Source organism: Lepidochelys kempii, chromosome 1 (assembly GCF_965140285.1).
Source record: "Lepidochelys kempii isolate rLepKem1 chromosome 1, rLepKem1.hap1, whole genome shotgun sequence".
Classification (NCBI taxonomy): Eukaryota; Metazoa; Chordata; order Testudines; family Cheloniidae; genus Lepidochelys; species Lepidochelys kempii.
The window spans coordinates 154,154,905-154,171,696 of NC_136380.1; the positions used below are offsets into that span (position 1 = coordinate 154,154,905).

General features: G+C 40.8%; 1 protein-coding gene across 6 annotated transcripts in view; it reads left to right on the top strand.

The window, feature by feature from the left end:
* Positions 1 to 16,792, top strand: part of USP9X (ubiquitin specific peptidase 9 X-linked) — a 654,895-nt gene that overhangs the window by 500,106 nt on the left and 137,997 nt on the right. For all 6 annotated transcript variants that reach the window (XM_078854327.1, XM_073358602.2, XM_073358592.2 and 3 more), the window contains 3 exons: positions 15,058 to 15,173; positions 15,442 to 15,693; positions 15,771 to 15,909. In XM_078854327.1, the coding sequence (XP_078710453.1) occupies positions 15,058 to 15,173; positions 15,442 to 15,693; positions 15,771 to 15,909 (507 nt within the window). The remainder of the gene's footprint in view (positions 1 to 15,057; positions 15,174 to 15,441; positions 15,694 to 15,770; positions 15,910 to 16,792) is intronic.

Consider the following 16,792-nt stretch of genomic DNA (forward strand, 5'->3'; position numbering starts at 1 on the left):
CCACACCCAGATCCAGAATCAGGTCTCAACTACTGGCCTGATGCTTTTCTCTGCTCTTACTTTCCCAGGGAACGGATCAGGAGACCTAGAAAGCATTATTGAACTTCTGGATTCCAATCTTTCTGACCAAGATCACCCTCCTTCACCCAGAAATTGAGTTGGAATTTCCTATTGGTTACTGGTAGAACTGGGAGGTAGCACTATGGGCATTGTCACCATATTGGCTTTCCCTTCTGTATTATCCTGATTTTAAAAGGACTGAAAAAAAGACAGCTACTAAGGGAGCCTTCTTCCAAAAGAGTTGAAGAGAAATGTCCTGCACTGGAGTGACCCTGCCTAGATCTGTCACTCTGTGATATCAAGGGAGCAGTCTCCTTTACTTATCCCAGGTATGCTAGAGGCCAGTTGAACCTCTCAATGTAGATATGGATGTGGATTTTCATACTTCGCTGGATGACATTGTGGATGCATCCATCTTTTTTTCTCTCCAGAAGGTGCTCTAGTTTATCCCTTTGATAATCTTAAAGGAATCTACAAACCTGTTTTCTGATACTTTGGGTTCATCTCTAGGAGTAAGATTAATTTATCAGTTCTTGATGGTTTATTATAGCAGGCAGAATTATCTGATTAAATCCAGCATCTATCCTGGTCTGTGAATAAGAATAATGAAGGACTGGCAATTTCTGAAAATATAGATAAATTATATCAACTGTCTCCTAATGGTTTTTTGTTCTTTTAAACCCCTCCAGTTCCAGAATCATTGGTAGTGGTGGTTCAAATTGCTGAAGGGGTGAAATCCACAGTACTCCTTCAGATACAGAAGGTGAGAAACTGGACACTGAGTTCTCCCTTATTACTTATGGGACAAAACTGCACTGTGTTGCTCAGTCAGTGCTGGAAGACCAGAGAACTGGCCAATGCCCAATGCAGCTAAGATCAGTTAGTTGCTAAGCACTCCTTGAGAGCATACTTCACTGCTTCTGATGTGGCTTCTGGAGCTGTAGCATCCACAGTTATTTTGAAGCTGTACTCTTGGATATATTCATCTGGCCTTCTTCTGGAGCTAAGAACCAAGTAGGAAAATTCTTGTTTGACGGTGAAGGGGCTGTTCAGATGTAGAGCAGACAAGGTTCTATTGAAAATGAAAGACACCAGGTGTGCTACAAGGTCTCAAGATTGCTCAGTCCTCAACTAAAAAGATTTGAGGTCCCAGTGTTTTTTTAACCAGTGATAACCATACCCAGCTTCTGCTTCTGTTCACTGCAGTGGAACCAATACCAAGAAAAGCCTTCTGTTCCTCATCAGCAGAGAAGTAAATCCTAGAAACCACAAGCGAAGGGGAGATCTTCAGCATCGTCAATCTCTGCACAAGCCTTTCAGCCTCAGGATTGAAGGGATGTATGGGAACTACAGACGAGTTTTTAAAACATATTAGTTATCTGCCCTTCATTTAGAAACAAACTCTCCTTTTTCTAAAATACCTGGAGTACTGTCACCGACTGATGCATCTTCTCCAACATGTAGCTCATTCATTAGTAGAGTCAGGTGCCATAAAGGAAGTTCCTAAAGAGTTTCATGGGAAGGGATTTTATTTCTTGTATTTTCTGATCTCAAACAATTATAGATGTCTCCCAACCCCTTTCATACCTTTGGAAGCTAACTCTTTCATTAGAAAGTTCAAATTCCTCATCCTTATCCTAGCTGCGATTATCCTTTTTTTATCCACCTACGCTTGGTTTGGGACCTCTTGATTTAGAGGGTACCTATTCTCATCTCAGAATATCTTTTTGTACTGGTGGTGATGTTTTCTCATAACCAACCTTAAGTATTTTCGATGCAAAAGTCTATTTGGCATGTCTACGGCACCTTGCGTGTTCACAAAGTGCCTTTCAATGGAAGCAGCACATTTGCAGTGTAGGGGCATCCATGTCTACTTGTTTGGATGATTGGCTCACTAGGATATCCTCATAGAAGGACGTAGCAAAGGATATGACACAGTCATGACTCTATTCCAAACACTGGTGTTCAAGATAAAGTGGAAGACCCACAATTTCCGATCCAGATTATAGTTTTTATTAGGGCTGTTATGGACTCTCAAATACAGTTTTTCTTCCAGAAGAAAAGGTATTTAAAAATCCTTATAGCAATAGAAGTACTACAGGAAAATTAATTTCAAACAGTGTTCTTCCTTAGTTTGGTGGGCCTTATGACTTCAGTGACATACGTAACTCCATAAACTCATTTAAAGATGAGGCTTCTACAGCACTGGCTAGCAGGATGCTATATATGCCCAATATAGGCAACATATTTATGAATTTGACACTACCTAGGATGTATCCCTAACCCTCATATGGTGGTCTGCACATCAATGTCCTCAGAGGAGTTGCATTCAACAACCCAGCTCTGTCTTCCATAGCCACCTCTGACTCTTTCAGTCTGGAGTGTGGAACTGATTGCAAGAATTTAAGAATCAGTCACTGGAATTTATGGGAGAAAAAGCTCCATATCAGTGTTATATAATTAGGAATTCAGAGCCCAACTTGTTGCTCTTTTCTCCCCCATCTGCTTTGCAGAATAGTTCAAGTAGTTACTAACAATACTACAGTGATATTTCACATGAAGAAGCAGGGGGAGCACATTCCAGTTAGCTGTGCAAAGAGGCCAAAATTCTCTGAGTGGTTCATAATACACCAGATTTATCCTGTAGCTGTCCACCTTACAGACAAGGACAATATACTATCAGATCAGCAGAGACTTGCACATTTAGCATGAGTTAGTCACTCAAGAACATCATCTCCTTGTGTGGAACTATCCGGAGAGAGTCTTATTTGCAAAAAAATATAGCTCCAAATATCTAAAGGTTTTGCTCCAGAGCAAGAGCAGACAACCAGCCTATCTCAAATGTTTCTTCTAGAGTGGAGAAAGCATTGTAGTTCTCTCTCCCTCCACCTTTTTCCACATCTAATTCAGACAGTTCTCGGGGAAATTAAACAAGAAAAGCCAAGATGATTTTGATTGTTCCATCCTGTGGAAGACAATAGTAATTCTTGGATATACTTACTTATTTTAAAAGTCTGCAAAATTCTGCATATTTTATTTGTCAAAATAACGCAATATGGTCACTCTGGTGTCAATTATTTCAGTAATTTATTTAAACTACAATATAGGGGATAGAGAATGGGAGTGGAGAGCAACCCCCCTTGCCTAATAGTAATGTAGCTAGGTTTCAACCTTTATTTCGAGTTTAGTCAACAAATATATGTAGTCCTATGCTCAGTGTTACAATATAGGCAAGTGATAAGGGCTGGGGAATCGAACACACAATTTATATTGGCTATTGACCATCTCCAGAAATGTCAGCAGCAAACAATTCATGGAGCGCATTTTGATAGGAAATTTTTTCAGTCCAAAAATTTAGACCAGTCCTAATCACCACAAGCATTTATAAGGCCACACTAGTCTTTTATACCACTCTGACAATGTAAAGGAGCCTTAAAACTTTTACACTTGTTTTATACTCCTGGGGGAATTCACAAAGACAGTGGAAATAATTCACTATGCAGGCAGGCTGCTACATTGTGCTCTGTCTGAGGGGACAGAGCCTGCCCTACACCTACCTTCTCAGAAACACCCCAAAGCCCTGCCCCTCCATGCCAAGCATGCCGCAATAGTGAGTGAGAGGGGCATGCGTGCGCGCGCACACACTTCCTGTTGGTGATTTAAGTCTCTACTGGTGCCCAAACCAACCTGCCTGCGCTGCCGGGAAGGGGTGCCTGACCACTCTTGCAGCTTCCCCTTGCTTCGCCACCACAAGTAATTTTTCTACAGAGAAGCAAAGAAATCTGCAGGGGACATGAATTCAGCACATGCGCAGTGACACAGAAACACTCCCCAGAAGTATATACTGCAACTGTCACAGGACAATTTACTGTTTCTTCCTGCAATTCTGAAATTATTGACCCAGCAGAGAGTTCAGATTTGTTATCTGGATCCATGCTGTCTCTGCTTGCCCAGCATGGGCCATATGACTTTGACAGAGTTAGAACTGTCCTGTTAAGTGAAAGTACATGAGTCTGTTAAACTTTAGGAAGTCGTCACCTCATCTGTTTTGATAACAGTAGAAAAGATTATTTTTGTGGGCAACCAATAATACCATAAACCCAGCTTCAGTTAGTATTCAGTTTATATGTACTTGATTTGAAATTTTTGAGACTCAAGAGGAAAGATGGCCCACTGATTAGGGCATTAGCTTGGGACCTGAGAGAGACAGGTTCAATTCCCTGCTCTTTTTGCAAATGTTCTATGTGACCGTGGGTCGGTTGTTTAATCTCTGTTACCGATCTGTAAAATGCGGCCAAGAGTACTTCCTTACCTGACGGTGGTGTAAGAATGAATATAGTGAAAGATTGTGAGACTGTAAGCGTCTACACTATGGGGTCTATACTGGTATAGCTATGGCACTGTAATTATGCCATTATAACCCCATAATACAGATGCAGCCTACACTGATGGAAAGGGTTTTTCTATTGGTATAGGAATGCCACTCCCCGTGTGACAGTCGCTAGGTTATTTATTGACCTATCTGCATCTACACCGGAGGCTAGGGTTGGCATAGCTATGGTTTGTATTCTTTAGACTCCTGATGGACATAGCTATGTTGGCCTAAATTTAAGTGTAGACCAGGCCTTAGATACTATGGTAATGGGGTCCATATAAATATGTAAACTAGAATGGACTCTTCACGTTGTTGGTAAAAGTACATGTTGCAGCCATCTTGGCTCATCACTACTCCATTAGGTAAAAGACTATATTCACCTATGCTACAGTAAAACTTCTTGGAAGGGGTTAATGAAGTTTAGAGAACTTCAACCTACATGGGACCTCAATTTAGTACTACTTCAACTCACAAAACGTCCTTTGAACCCATGAGAGAATGTTCATTGTTTCATTATTCAGCTAAGACCGCTTTTAGTATACCTATCACATCCGCTAAGAGAGTGAGCTCTCATGACTTCCCCCCATTTTTTACAGCCTTTCACAAAGATAAAGTGGTTCTTCATCCACATCTGAAATTTGTCCCTACTATAGTAACTATTCCATTTCAACCAGTCCCTAAATAAAAAATACTTATCGCTTACATAGTACTGTTCATCTGTAGATCGGTGTATTTTACAGATGGGGAAACTGAGGCAAAAAGGCCAGTGGCAGAGCTGGGGCTAGAATCCTGGTCCCAAGAGTCCTAGTTCAGTTTTTTAGCCAGTAGGCCACATTGTCTTTCCGTTAACTTGCCAGTATTTTTCCTTAGGTCTAACTCAGGGGAAGCACCTTCGATGCTAAGAGAACATTATTAGCCTTCCATTTACTAGATCTAAGGAAAACAGGAAATCACCTGGACTATTTTTCTCATATGGGAGAGAATAAAAGCAATCCCATCCTAATGCCTTTCTAAGTAGGTTAGACTCTATATTGAAGAATGTTGTAAACACACTGTTTTCATTTTGCAGAAGGGCTGAGAGAGCACTCAGCTAGAGCAAAGGCCTTCTCCAGAGCCTGCTTTAGACATAATCCCATATTCGAAATCTGTGGAGCTGCTCTTGGATCTTGAGTTACACTTTCACAAAACATTATTCCTTTGTTTTGGCATCTGTCTCAGATGCACAGTTTGGTAAATCAATATTACAATTTTTATTTAACTGGGCCTCCTCATTCCATCAAAGTACTGTCTTCCTAATGCCCAAGAGTTGGGAATGTGCAGAGACCGTGCAGAGAAGTGAAGATTACTAATCTGTAACCGTTGTTCTTTTAGATGAGCCTCTGCCCATTCACACTCCTCACCTTCCCCTCTTTCTCAGAGTCCCAGTTATAATTTTGGACCTGAGGAGGCACTGGAAGGAACTGGGGTAGTTGGGCTGCCCCCTTATGGCCCCTTTTTCTGAACATTGGGAGGTACAAGAGTGCTCCAAAGGGCACTGCTAATAGAAGTTTACACTGGTCCAAGCTACACTGTTGGCACATCCCAAGAATGTGAATGTGAAGAAGCATCTCAAATAGTTGTGGTTGCAAGTGTATAACCTTCATTTTTCCTTATTTGTTACTAATAACACCATAGATGTTAAAACTTGAAAGAAATTTTAAAATCTAATTTAATTTTCACTATATGCTTTTTTTTTTTTAAAGCTTTGACAAGGGAAATTGACTTAGACTAACTGGCTTCACTTATGACCTATCTCTAGTCGCTTTGCCTTTCTTATCCTCAAGTACAAGATTGTAAAGTTTGGGTTGTAAGTAATGTAGACAATTCTTTTTAAAAAAAAAAAAAAAAAAAAAAACCTGAATCCACTTAAATTTTTCAAAGTGAATCGTAACGTTTGTTTTAGTCATGAGTTTTGAAAAGGTGATTTTCATAAAGCTTAAGTTTTATATGAAACTTGACTTGACAGGTTCTTAGATTAGCATTTGAATGAAGTACTTAGTAAAATCCTATAACTATTACAATGTTGTTGAAGCTTTAATTTGGTCCAAATTTGAGCCAATATAATTTGAGAGAATTAACATGACTATTGTACAGTAGTAAAGTTTATTGGAAGTTCGTCAAAAACAAAATGCACATTGCATCATTTCACTGAGTGAAACTAACAAAAGAATATGGACAAAATATGTATCAGTTAAAAATAAAATTATTGTAGTGATAGTTTTCAAGTACAATAATATTTTTCATCTGCTCTGAAAAGTGACTTTAAAAGTGGTTCTTCGAGTGCTTGCTCATGTTGATTCCATGTTAGGGGTGTGCATGGGAAGTGCACAGTTGCCAGAGATTTTTTTCCTCCTTTCATGGTATCCATAGAGCTTATGCACCGGTATAAGAGATCCCCCCACCCTCTGTTCCTTCTTACCGCCTGTGATGGTTGCTGTAACGGCTTCTTGCTCTTGCAAGGCTTTCCTGCTCTAGTGGTTTGGACTTGTTTCTGTTGTATATAGTTCTCTCTAGTTAGCCTAGTTAAGATAGTGAGTGTTAAAGTGTAGATAGTTGTTCCAGTCTTTGGGGGACTTTGTCCTGCGGATTGGGCATACCCAGGTCTCCGGGTTTCAGGCCGTGCTCCACCTGTGACAAACCTATGCCCGTGAGCGACCTGCATTCAGCTTGTCTGAAGTACCTCAGGGAAGCTCACATCAAAGACAAGTGTATGATCTGCAGAGGTTTTGGGCCAAGGGCTCAAAAGGATAGACACATTCATTTGAAGGCTCTACTAATGGAGGCAGCCCTCAGACCATCTTCGGAGCCGTCCTGCTCTGATCAGTGCGAAGTGCAGCGCCAGCACCATTCTCTTCCCAGCACCACTCATCATCTCTGGTGCCAAGGAAGAGGCACAAGAAACAGTGTGCGGGGAGAGGGTGCTTGCTGGCGCCGAAAAGGGACGCAAGGGGAGCAGGTGACATGCTGAGATCAGTGCGGGGCCACTCACGCTCCCCAGAGCTGCAGTCTACTTCAGCGACCCTGCCAAGGGTGCTGAGCCCTATTCAGGACTCGTGTTCAAATCCCGGGAGCAATTGTGGTCCCTTGCACCTGCGAGCCCCCTCGACACTGGAGGTGTTCCAGGATGCAAAAGACTGATTGTCGCTCCCAGTACCGCCCACTCCCCAAGGTCCTGACCTGGCCAAGGCTACTGAGGATAGAGGGACACACAGACTGGACAGCTCCACAGTGGCAGCAGCACCTTCCAGAGGGAAGCGCTGTATGGCCCCACTTCAATGATCCCTGGCCTGGCATCTGTCATTAGTGCCCCAGCACCACAGGGAAGTGGAACCGGGTGCGGCTCCGCCATGGTCTCAAGGTGAAGAGATCTCATCAGAATTTGAGGTGGAGTCTGTAGTGTCTCAAGTAGTAGTACTGGTTACCAGCATATGCACTGGACTGCGGCACTGGTGCTGCAGCTTGGCCATCGGGCTGGCCCATGCAGTGGCAGGGCTGGAGCCCGTGGGGGTTCCCTCTGGTACCAGGTCCCCATTCTCAGCAGTCGTACTTACGGTATCTGAGAGGCAGACAGCGACACTATCCCACCTGTCACTGTATCCCAATTATGGGACTGACCATGGTACTGAGGTTGCCAAGTTGGCCCAAAGGGACGTGAGACAAGCTGAGGGTGGGTGGGATAGCTCAGTGGTTTGAGCATTAGCTTGCTAAACCCAGGGTTGTGAGTTCAATCCTTGAGAGGGCCATTTAGGGATCTGGGGCAAAAATTAGAGATTGGCCCTGCTTTAAGCAGGGGGTTGGACTAGATGACCTCCTGAGGTCCCTTCCAACCTGATATTCTATGAGGGGGATGCTACAGCTCTTCCTGTTCCACTAGCCACCTCGTCGTCCTCTCCGGACGAGGTGGTGGCAGATCCTTCCAATCTGACTTGATCTAGAGGAATCAAGACTGGCTGCGCCATATGAACATCTCCTCCCTATACCTGATGCCACGGCTGCTGTATAGCTGAATCCAGAGGAGCAAGCCTGCTTGGAGCATGTCTAGCAGGTCTTGGTAGGCAGCAGGAAACCTTCCACCAGAGTGACCTACTTGGCAAAGTGGAAGTGTTTCACTTGTTTGGCCTCAGAATAGAATCTCTCTCCATATCGGTCATCCCTGCAGTCCATCTTGGACTATCTGCTTTATTTGAAGCACCAATGCCTGGCTGTATTGTCAGTTAAGGTTCACTTGGCAGCCATCTTGGCCTTCCATTCTCTGGTCTGAGGTAGATCGGTCTTCTCCCACAAAATGACGTCTCGGTTCCTGAAGGGTTTAGAGAGGCTCTACCTGGAGGTTCGCAACCTGATTCCCCCATGGGACTTAAATCTGGTACTGTCAAGGCTCACAGGTCCCCCCCCTCCCCCCTTTGAGCCGTTGGCATCTTGTTCTCTACTGGTCCTCTCGTGGAAAGTTGCCTTCCTTGTGGCAATTACCTTGGCCAGGGTGGGTCTCTGAGATGAGAACCTTGACTTCAGAGCCCCCTTACGTGGTGTTCTTCAGCGACAAAGTTTAGCTGCGCCCAGCCTTCCTACCAAAGGTAGTGTCACAGTACCACAACAATCAGGACATTTTTCTGCCTGTCTTCTTCCCGAAGCCTCACAGAACTGATGAGGAACGTTGACTGCATATCTTAGATGTTAAACTGGTTCTGGCCTTCTACATTGAAAGAACTAAACCTTTCTGCAAGTCAACACAGCTCTTTGCAGCAGTTTTAGTGTGTGCATAGTTGTCTAGCCAAGCGATGGCATCTTTAGTGGTGTGATGCCGTTCTTCTAGGCCACCGCTGAACCTAGTCGGCAGGCATTCATCGACAATGTGCAACATCGTCTGTGTTGCGCTGCAGCTGCACAAAGGGCTGTCACGAAGGCCCCAGCAATACTAGTTGGCTGCACAGAGACTTTGCCTGGTCCCGAACCTGTTCAACAGGGACCACTGGCAACAGGGCAGGTCAAAACCAGGCAGACAAATTGTGGTGTCAACGACAAGGGACTGGTTGGGGATTATAACAGATATCCATTCCTCTCACCAGAGTGTTTCCTCCATAACATTCTGGCGTGGCAGATGAGACCGTGATGGCAAACGTGCTGTTGGTGGTTGAAAAAGGTCATGCAGCGGTAGGCTTGAGTTGGCGCCTATTTACTTCAGTAACTTGCCAGTGATAACCCCTCGACTGATATAAAGAAGAGCAGTATTGCTTAGAACTGGAAGTCATGGGAATGAAGCCCAACGTAGGGCACCAGAGATGATGCGCATGGTGGCACGTAACTGTGTATCCATCAGTTTAGTGTGTGGCGATCGACTCCAAACTGGTGCTCGGTACTCTGCCACTGAATATGCGGTGGCAAGAGTTGACATCTGCAAAGGTGGAGCACTAGCACCCCATGACAAACCTGCTAGTTTGCTAATAAGATTGTTGCGTGTCTTAACTTTAGCTGCTGTCTTTTTCAGGTGGGCATGGTAACACAGTGTGCAGTCGAAGGTCACACCTAGCTTGACCGGTTCTACTTCATGCTTCACCTTCTGACCATTCAGATAATCATTCAGTTCTCTGTTTCTGCCGGTGTGATGAAGATTGGACAAACTGGAGACTATTTTTATGATGGTTGGTTGGAGGCGCCAAGTCTTACAGTAGCCAGCTAACTTTATCATGTCCCAGTGTAAGGAGGCATCAAGCTCGTGAAACATCCGGGCCTGGGTACTGCAACAGATGTCTGCGTAAATTAACTTTTGTGAACCTTTTGTAACAGTGGCAGACAGCATGAAAAGTCTCCTGGTGTCATCCAAGAGAATCTCGTCCTGGATAACCACCTGCATCCGGGCTTGCTATGAGCAGGCAAAGGTTCTGCCTCTGGCCATGGTGACCACTCATTCCACAGGGGCTCAAGCTTTGTCAGTGGAATTCTTCAGTACCAATTCAGGACATTTGCGAAGCTGCGACATGGTCGTCAGTTCATACCTTCACATCCCACTATGCCATCACCCAGCAGGCCAGTTTTGGAAGGGCAGTGTTGCAATCAGCACATCTGTGAACTCTGAGCCCACCTCCAGGGATACTATTTGAGTCACCTATCTTGGAATCAACATAAGCAAGCACTCGAGGAAGAAAAAACAGTTACAAACCTTTCATAACTGTTGTTCTTGGAGATATGTTGCTCATGTCCGTTCCATGACCCGCCCACCTACCCCTCTGTCGGAGTTACCTATAAGAAGGAACTGAGAGAGTGCTGGGCCGGTGACGCCCCTTATACTGGTCCATAAGCATGGGGCTCTAGGGCAGGCCCTATGGATACCTTTAAGGGAAAAAATCTGTGGCAACAGTGCACGTGGCGCATGCACACTAGCATTGAGTGGGCATCAGCAACATATCTTGAACAACAGTTACAAAAGGTTGTTAACCATTTTTTTCTGTGACTCTTGTTTTATCTTATTGACTTTGTCAAACTTGCTGAGTTCACAAGTAAAACTTCTAGAAGTCTGGCTTATTAACCTGGAATATTAAGGTCAAGCTGTTTTTCTTATGCTTTACCACAAAGATGTACTTAAGTTGCAATTGTGATCTGAATGATTTTAAATTGAAATATACACCTCAATTGCAACTTAATTAAATCTCTTACACTGTGGTTGGGTCAGTTTTACCAGTAGTGATGTGTCAGAAGTAAATAATACAGCCTGATTTTCAGATCTCAAGTTGAGGGTAGGACTTCAAAAACACACATTTTTACTTTTAATACAGAATTATTGAGGCACAGTAAACACAACTCCACAATGGCATGGCATTTTTAATGTCACTGCTCACAAGAAACTATATTGTCTTTAACCTGAGTTGTAAGGAGTTCACAGGTTTCTTATTTGGCTGAACTGGGCAGGGGTGCAGGGAGGTGAGAGAACAGATTCTGCATCAACTTTTGTCCTAAAGACGTCTCGTTGGAGAGACTTGTATTTAGGAAACAAGACTGTATATGGTATTCCCACACCTATCATTTTGTATACTAAAATAAGTAATTTTTTTTAGATTACTGAAATTGGCAAGATTTGTAGAAATTAATACTGTTACAAAGGGTAATATTTGATAGCTGGTATAGGATACAAAGATCATCTGCTTGGAAAATTGCTGCTTGAGGACGACTATTAGGCTGCAGTAATTCAAGATGACATTGTTCAGTACTTTTAAATGTGTGATAAAAGCCAGTTTAAAGAAGGAGTTTCTATGGGAGGCAGGTAAAGCAATGTTTAGGTCAGTTGATAAGCAGAATCTTTTTTTGGGGGTGAGGGGGGACCTCGAAAAATGGAACACAAGATGGAGATAGCACATTCATATAGGCTTAAAATGATAAACAATTAGCTATTGTTAGGGGAAAACTGAATATCATGACCATAGACATCACTGAAAAAGCCCTCAAGTATACAAAGAGAAATTAAATGAAAAAGGAAATACATGTAGTAAGTTGGCTGAAAAACCTGAGGATTAAAAACCTGGAGGCTTTTCCCCCACCATTTAAAAATGATCAGCAAAAGCTAGTTACTCTCATGAAATATGGCCAGCTTTTGATGCTCAGTAGATTAACCCCTATACCTCAGACGCTCCACAGTCTGAAGTTATTTGAAAATATCTGGAAGTAGCAGGTTTGTCACAGATCATGAGATTCATAAACCAACTTCGGATGCAGAAATTATTTAGGTGATGGTCATAGAGACAATAGCAAGCAAGAAAAGTGATAAATTTCATGGTCTTATGGCTAGCCATGTTAATTTTACAAGGAGATATTAGGAGGTCCTTCAAAGGGTACATTTAATACTGTTTTGTTAGGGAAAGATCTCAGGGCTTATCTACATGGTGCTGCAGAGCATGTTGTGGGGTGTGATTTTTAAAACACACCATGTTGCACACTAACTGGCCCGTGCAATCCTTGCTGCTGTGCACAGTCTACACAAGCTAGTTAGTGCTCAACTTTGGTGCACTTCAGAATTCGCACCCCATAGTGTGCATTGCTGCACTGTGTGTATGAGCCCTCCATCTATACAGGGTGCCACCGTTGTGGGTTCTTCCTCAGGTTGGACCACATATAATTATCAAATCATGATATAAAAATCTTAACAAAAATACTAGCTCCATGTTTCCTGTCCAAACTATTAGTTTACATACATCTGGATCAGAGGGTATGTAGGCAAGGGTAGGGTTATTAAGAGTAGGCAAGTGTTAGATAATGCTTATGCAATACTTGAGGTCAGACTAGATGATCAAAAGGGCCCCTTCTTGCCTTGGAATCTATTGAATGTATAAATCATTCATAGTGCCAAATATTAAAAAAAAATTTTGTTTGATCACTTGACTCAGAAGGTGTTGGATAGGGTGTAGTGGAATCTTTTAGTTAAAGTTTTGTTCCCCATTGGTCCTTATTTCCTTAAGTGGATTACTGGTCTTATTTCCATACCAAAAGCAACTATGGGAATTAGTAGGGTTAAGTGTTCTCTGATAGTTATATAGTGGAACTCATCAGGAGTGTCTGCGGTATCCTTTACTTTTTGCACTGGCCATGGAGCATTTTGCTCAGAAGACAGTGGATAACTGATTTGTTACAGGAATAAAACTGGAAGATGCCACAGAGTAGCACATGGGACAATATTATTTTTAATTAAATCAAACACTTCCTTAACATTATATGAAAATCATCTTTTGGGAAAATGTCTGGCTTAAACTAGCTGTATATTTGCCAGATTCAAAAAAGTCATTCTCTCAGAAAAGTGTTGTGTAAATGAACACCACATTGTATAAGGTACCTGGGAATTCAAATTTCAACCTAGAACATCTATATGATTTAAGTATCAAACTGTTACTTCATCAAACTAAAAATGATATGAAATGCTAGGAGAGCTGCCCAAATTCTTGGCCAGGGAAAATAACCATGGTCTAATGAACATTTTGCCTAGTTTATTAACATCCCCCCCGTCCACTCCCCCCTACCCCAAACACACACACACACACACTTTCCTATAGTCATCCCAGATAGAAATAACAGGTATAGAGAGGATGATGGTATAATGTATACCACTGATTAACCAGGGTGAGAGAGCTGTTCCAAGCAATGTGTGATTTTTCTCAATCCAGCCAACTCAGATTAATTTTTTTTTTTTTTGGCTTGGTGGAACTCTCATCTAGCCAAATGCTGGATCACAGTTGAAGCAGGAAGTAGCGGTAATGCGGACATTTATAGATTACTGGGATTATTAATAATTATGTCCTCCATAAATGTGTGCCTATCTGTTAGAGAACTACCGTTTAGGTTTGGGGTAGAATTAGATAGAATGAGGTTTTTTGTTTGTTTTTTTTCCATTGCTAGTGACACACACTGCAAATAATATAGGCTTTAACTGAAATAATGAACTTGAGAGTTTCAGAGACTTCAAGAGTCTTGAAATATATTTGTTTGGCCAGTTTACTAATAAGACATTTTGTGATTTTTTAGAAATCAAAACCAACTTTAATTGATCTGCTCTTCCAGTAACTTCCAAGTTAAGCATAATGTTTCTCCTATTTTCAGAGAAACTGTTTATTTTATAGGAAGCTAATTTGAGTGGAACCAATGGCTTCAGGATGAACAGGAAACAAACGTTCCTCTTCTCCCGCAATTTGTCAGTTTTTGGTGATCACATAAGATGATCAGAAAGAGACTTGGAATGTGGTACATTTGAACTTTCACATGATCTAATGAGGGGAAAAAAGGATTTGGTAGGCGAATGACCTTGAAAGAAAACTGGCTTTCATGTGGAAAAGAAGCAATTCTGATTTGCAGTGCACAATAAGAGAGAATGTATTTGATACTGTTTCAATGGTACCTTTTACCAACAATGTAAAAATAGATTGATAGGAATAGATGTTGGGGAGGAAAAGTGATTTTATGCATGTACATGTCCAAGTTTTAAATAATACTGGGAATGTATGTTATCCTATATTACAACTTTTGGACATTTATGATCAAACAATTAATTGATTATCCTTCTGGGGCTTCCTAGTGCAAATAGTCTCACCCATGGAAATAAGTAATGGCAAAATTCTTGCCATACTGAAGTCAGTGGGAGGTTTTTTTAGTGGGGCAGATTTCACCTAATGAATCTTTCATCTTGCTTTTTCACTTTAGTCAGTATCTACTAAATTAATTTGACCAAAATTAGAAGAACAGAAATGCATTGCTTACTATTAATTTACTACTCAGAGTACATGTATACACAAACAAATTATATTTGACAAAGTTCTTTGAATAATTAATAGGTACAATACCTGTGCTTCAGTTTAATGAATAAAGACAGAATTGTCTTTCTGCTGAAAAAACAAAACACCACAACCCAGAAACAGCATGTCCTGGATTGTGTAGGATCATATGTAACTTGTGTTACCCTTACAAATAGAAAAACATGACTATATTGGTTGCATAATGAGTCTCTAAACAAAAGTGATGTTTATGTTGTAGTGGCAAATATTGTATTTTTGGCAGTTTATAATGGTAACAGTTTTTAAAAATGAGGAAGTAACTAATTTATTGTGTTGCAGGGTTGGCTAGTAGATCTCATCAACAAGTTTGGCACATTAAATGGATTTCAGATCCTGCATGATCGTTTTATGAGTGGCTCAGCATTGAATGTTCAGATAATTGCAGCTCTCATCAAGTAAGTTCCTTAGAAAGCATAGTAGTTTTGGGATATGTTCATTGAAAATAAATGCAAGGATTTCAAGTATCATTTATTTTTTTTCTTCTGAAAAGGGGTACTGTGATCTGCTATTCAGTATTGTTTACTTGAATGTCCAGAATCTGAATTACCTTTTGTTATTTTGTTCACTTGTAAATAAACCAGTTTCCTGAACAAAATACTCTAATATCTTAATAAAAGTAGCCAAGTATTCACATTACATCTGATGTTTTTTATTGTTTTTTAGACCATTTGGACAATGCTATGAGTTTCTAACGCTACACACAGTCAAGAAATACTTCCTTCCAATTATAGAAATGGTTCCACAGTTTTTAGAAAACTTAACTGATGATGAACTGAAAAAAGAAGCAAAGAATGAAGCCAAAAATGATGCTCTGTCAATGATAATCAAATCTCTAAAGAACTTAGCTTCCAGAGTCCCAGGACAAGAAGAAACAGTAAAAAACTTAGAAATATTTAGGTTAAAAATGATACTTAGGTAAGGCACTCTTTCTGTTGGAATGGTTATTTTTTTGTCTGTCTTTTTGCATTTCTTACACTTAATATTTCTTACAGATTATTGCAAATTTCCTCTTTCAATGGTAAAATGAATGCACTAAACGAAGTTAACAAGGTGATATCTAGTGTGTCATATTATACGCATCGGCATGGTAATCCTGAAGAGGAAGAGTGGCTTACAGCAGAGAGAATGGCAGTAAGTTTTTGTTCTTATTACCTGAATTAGGTTAAGACTTTTTTTCTTTAAATGCAGTAGTAATTCTTCAGAGATAGAGTAATAATGTACATTACTTTATGTGAATCCTCATTATCTGGTGTTATCCAAAGTCATGAAAATTAACTATCTTCATAATTAGTCACAGTAATTACTAGTGTGTCATAAGGGTTTTTATGCTTTGCTGTTGACATCACTATATTACCATCAGGATTGCTATTAAAATGTATTCAGAGATTTATAAGATCTGCAAAAAATTATTTTCGAAGTTGATCTTGTGTGTCAAGGTGTAGCACAATTTAAAAGAATTCTTTTTTTAAATTGAACGTAAAAATAGATGTGTACTGAAGTTGACACTTTTTTGTACCACTATAATTAGTACAGCATTAATTTAAACAAAATTACATGAGTCATTTCTCAGAGAGCAATGTTGATAATTACAAAAGAATTATTTAAACAGTTCAAATTAAATTTTGAAAGTGATTGCCCTACATGTGGGTCTTTAGTATACATCCTAATTGTTTGACCGAAAAACTTTTCGTAGAATAGTTTTGTGATAAGACTTTTATAAATTTACCTAAAGATATATTTTTATAGATACAACGGCTCATTCTGATTTTATGTTAAATACATTCATAATCATTTTTTAAATTTAATATACAGTCCATACATTCACTTGCTTTGAGTGCTGGTTTGTCCCTGAGTACAGATTTGAGGAATCCCTGAAATAGAACCTTTATCAAGTTCCAGCATGCTGCATTTTAAGATGTAATTGCTACAGATGTTTGCTTTAGTGAGAGCGAGAGAAAGAGAGTAAAAAGTTCACATGCTCTCCGGGTTTAGTGACTTTTTTTCCCTGCTGTGA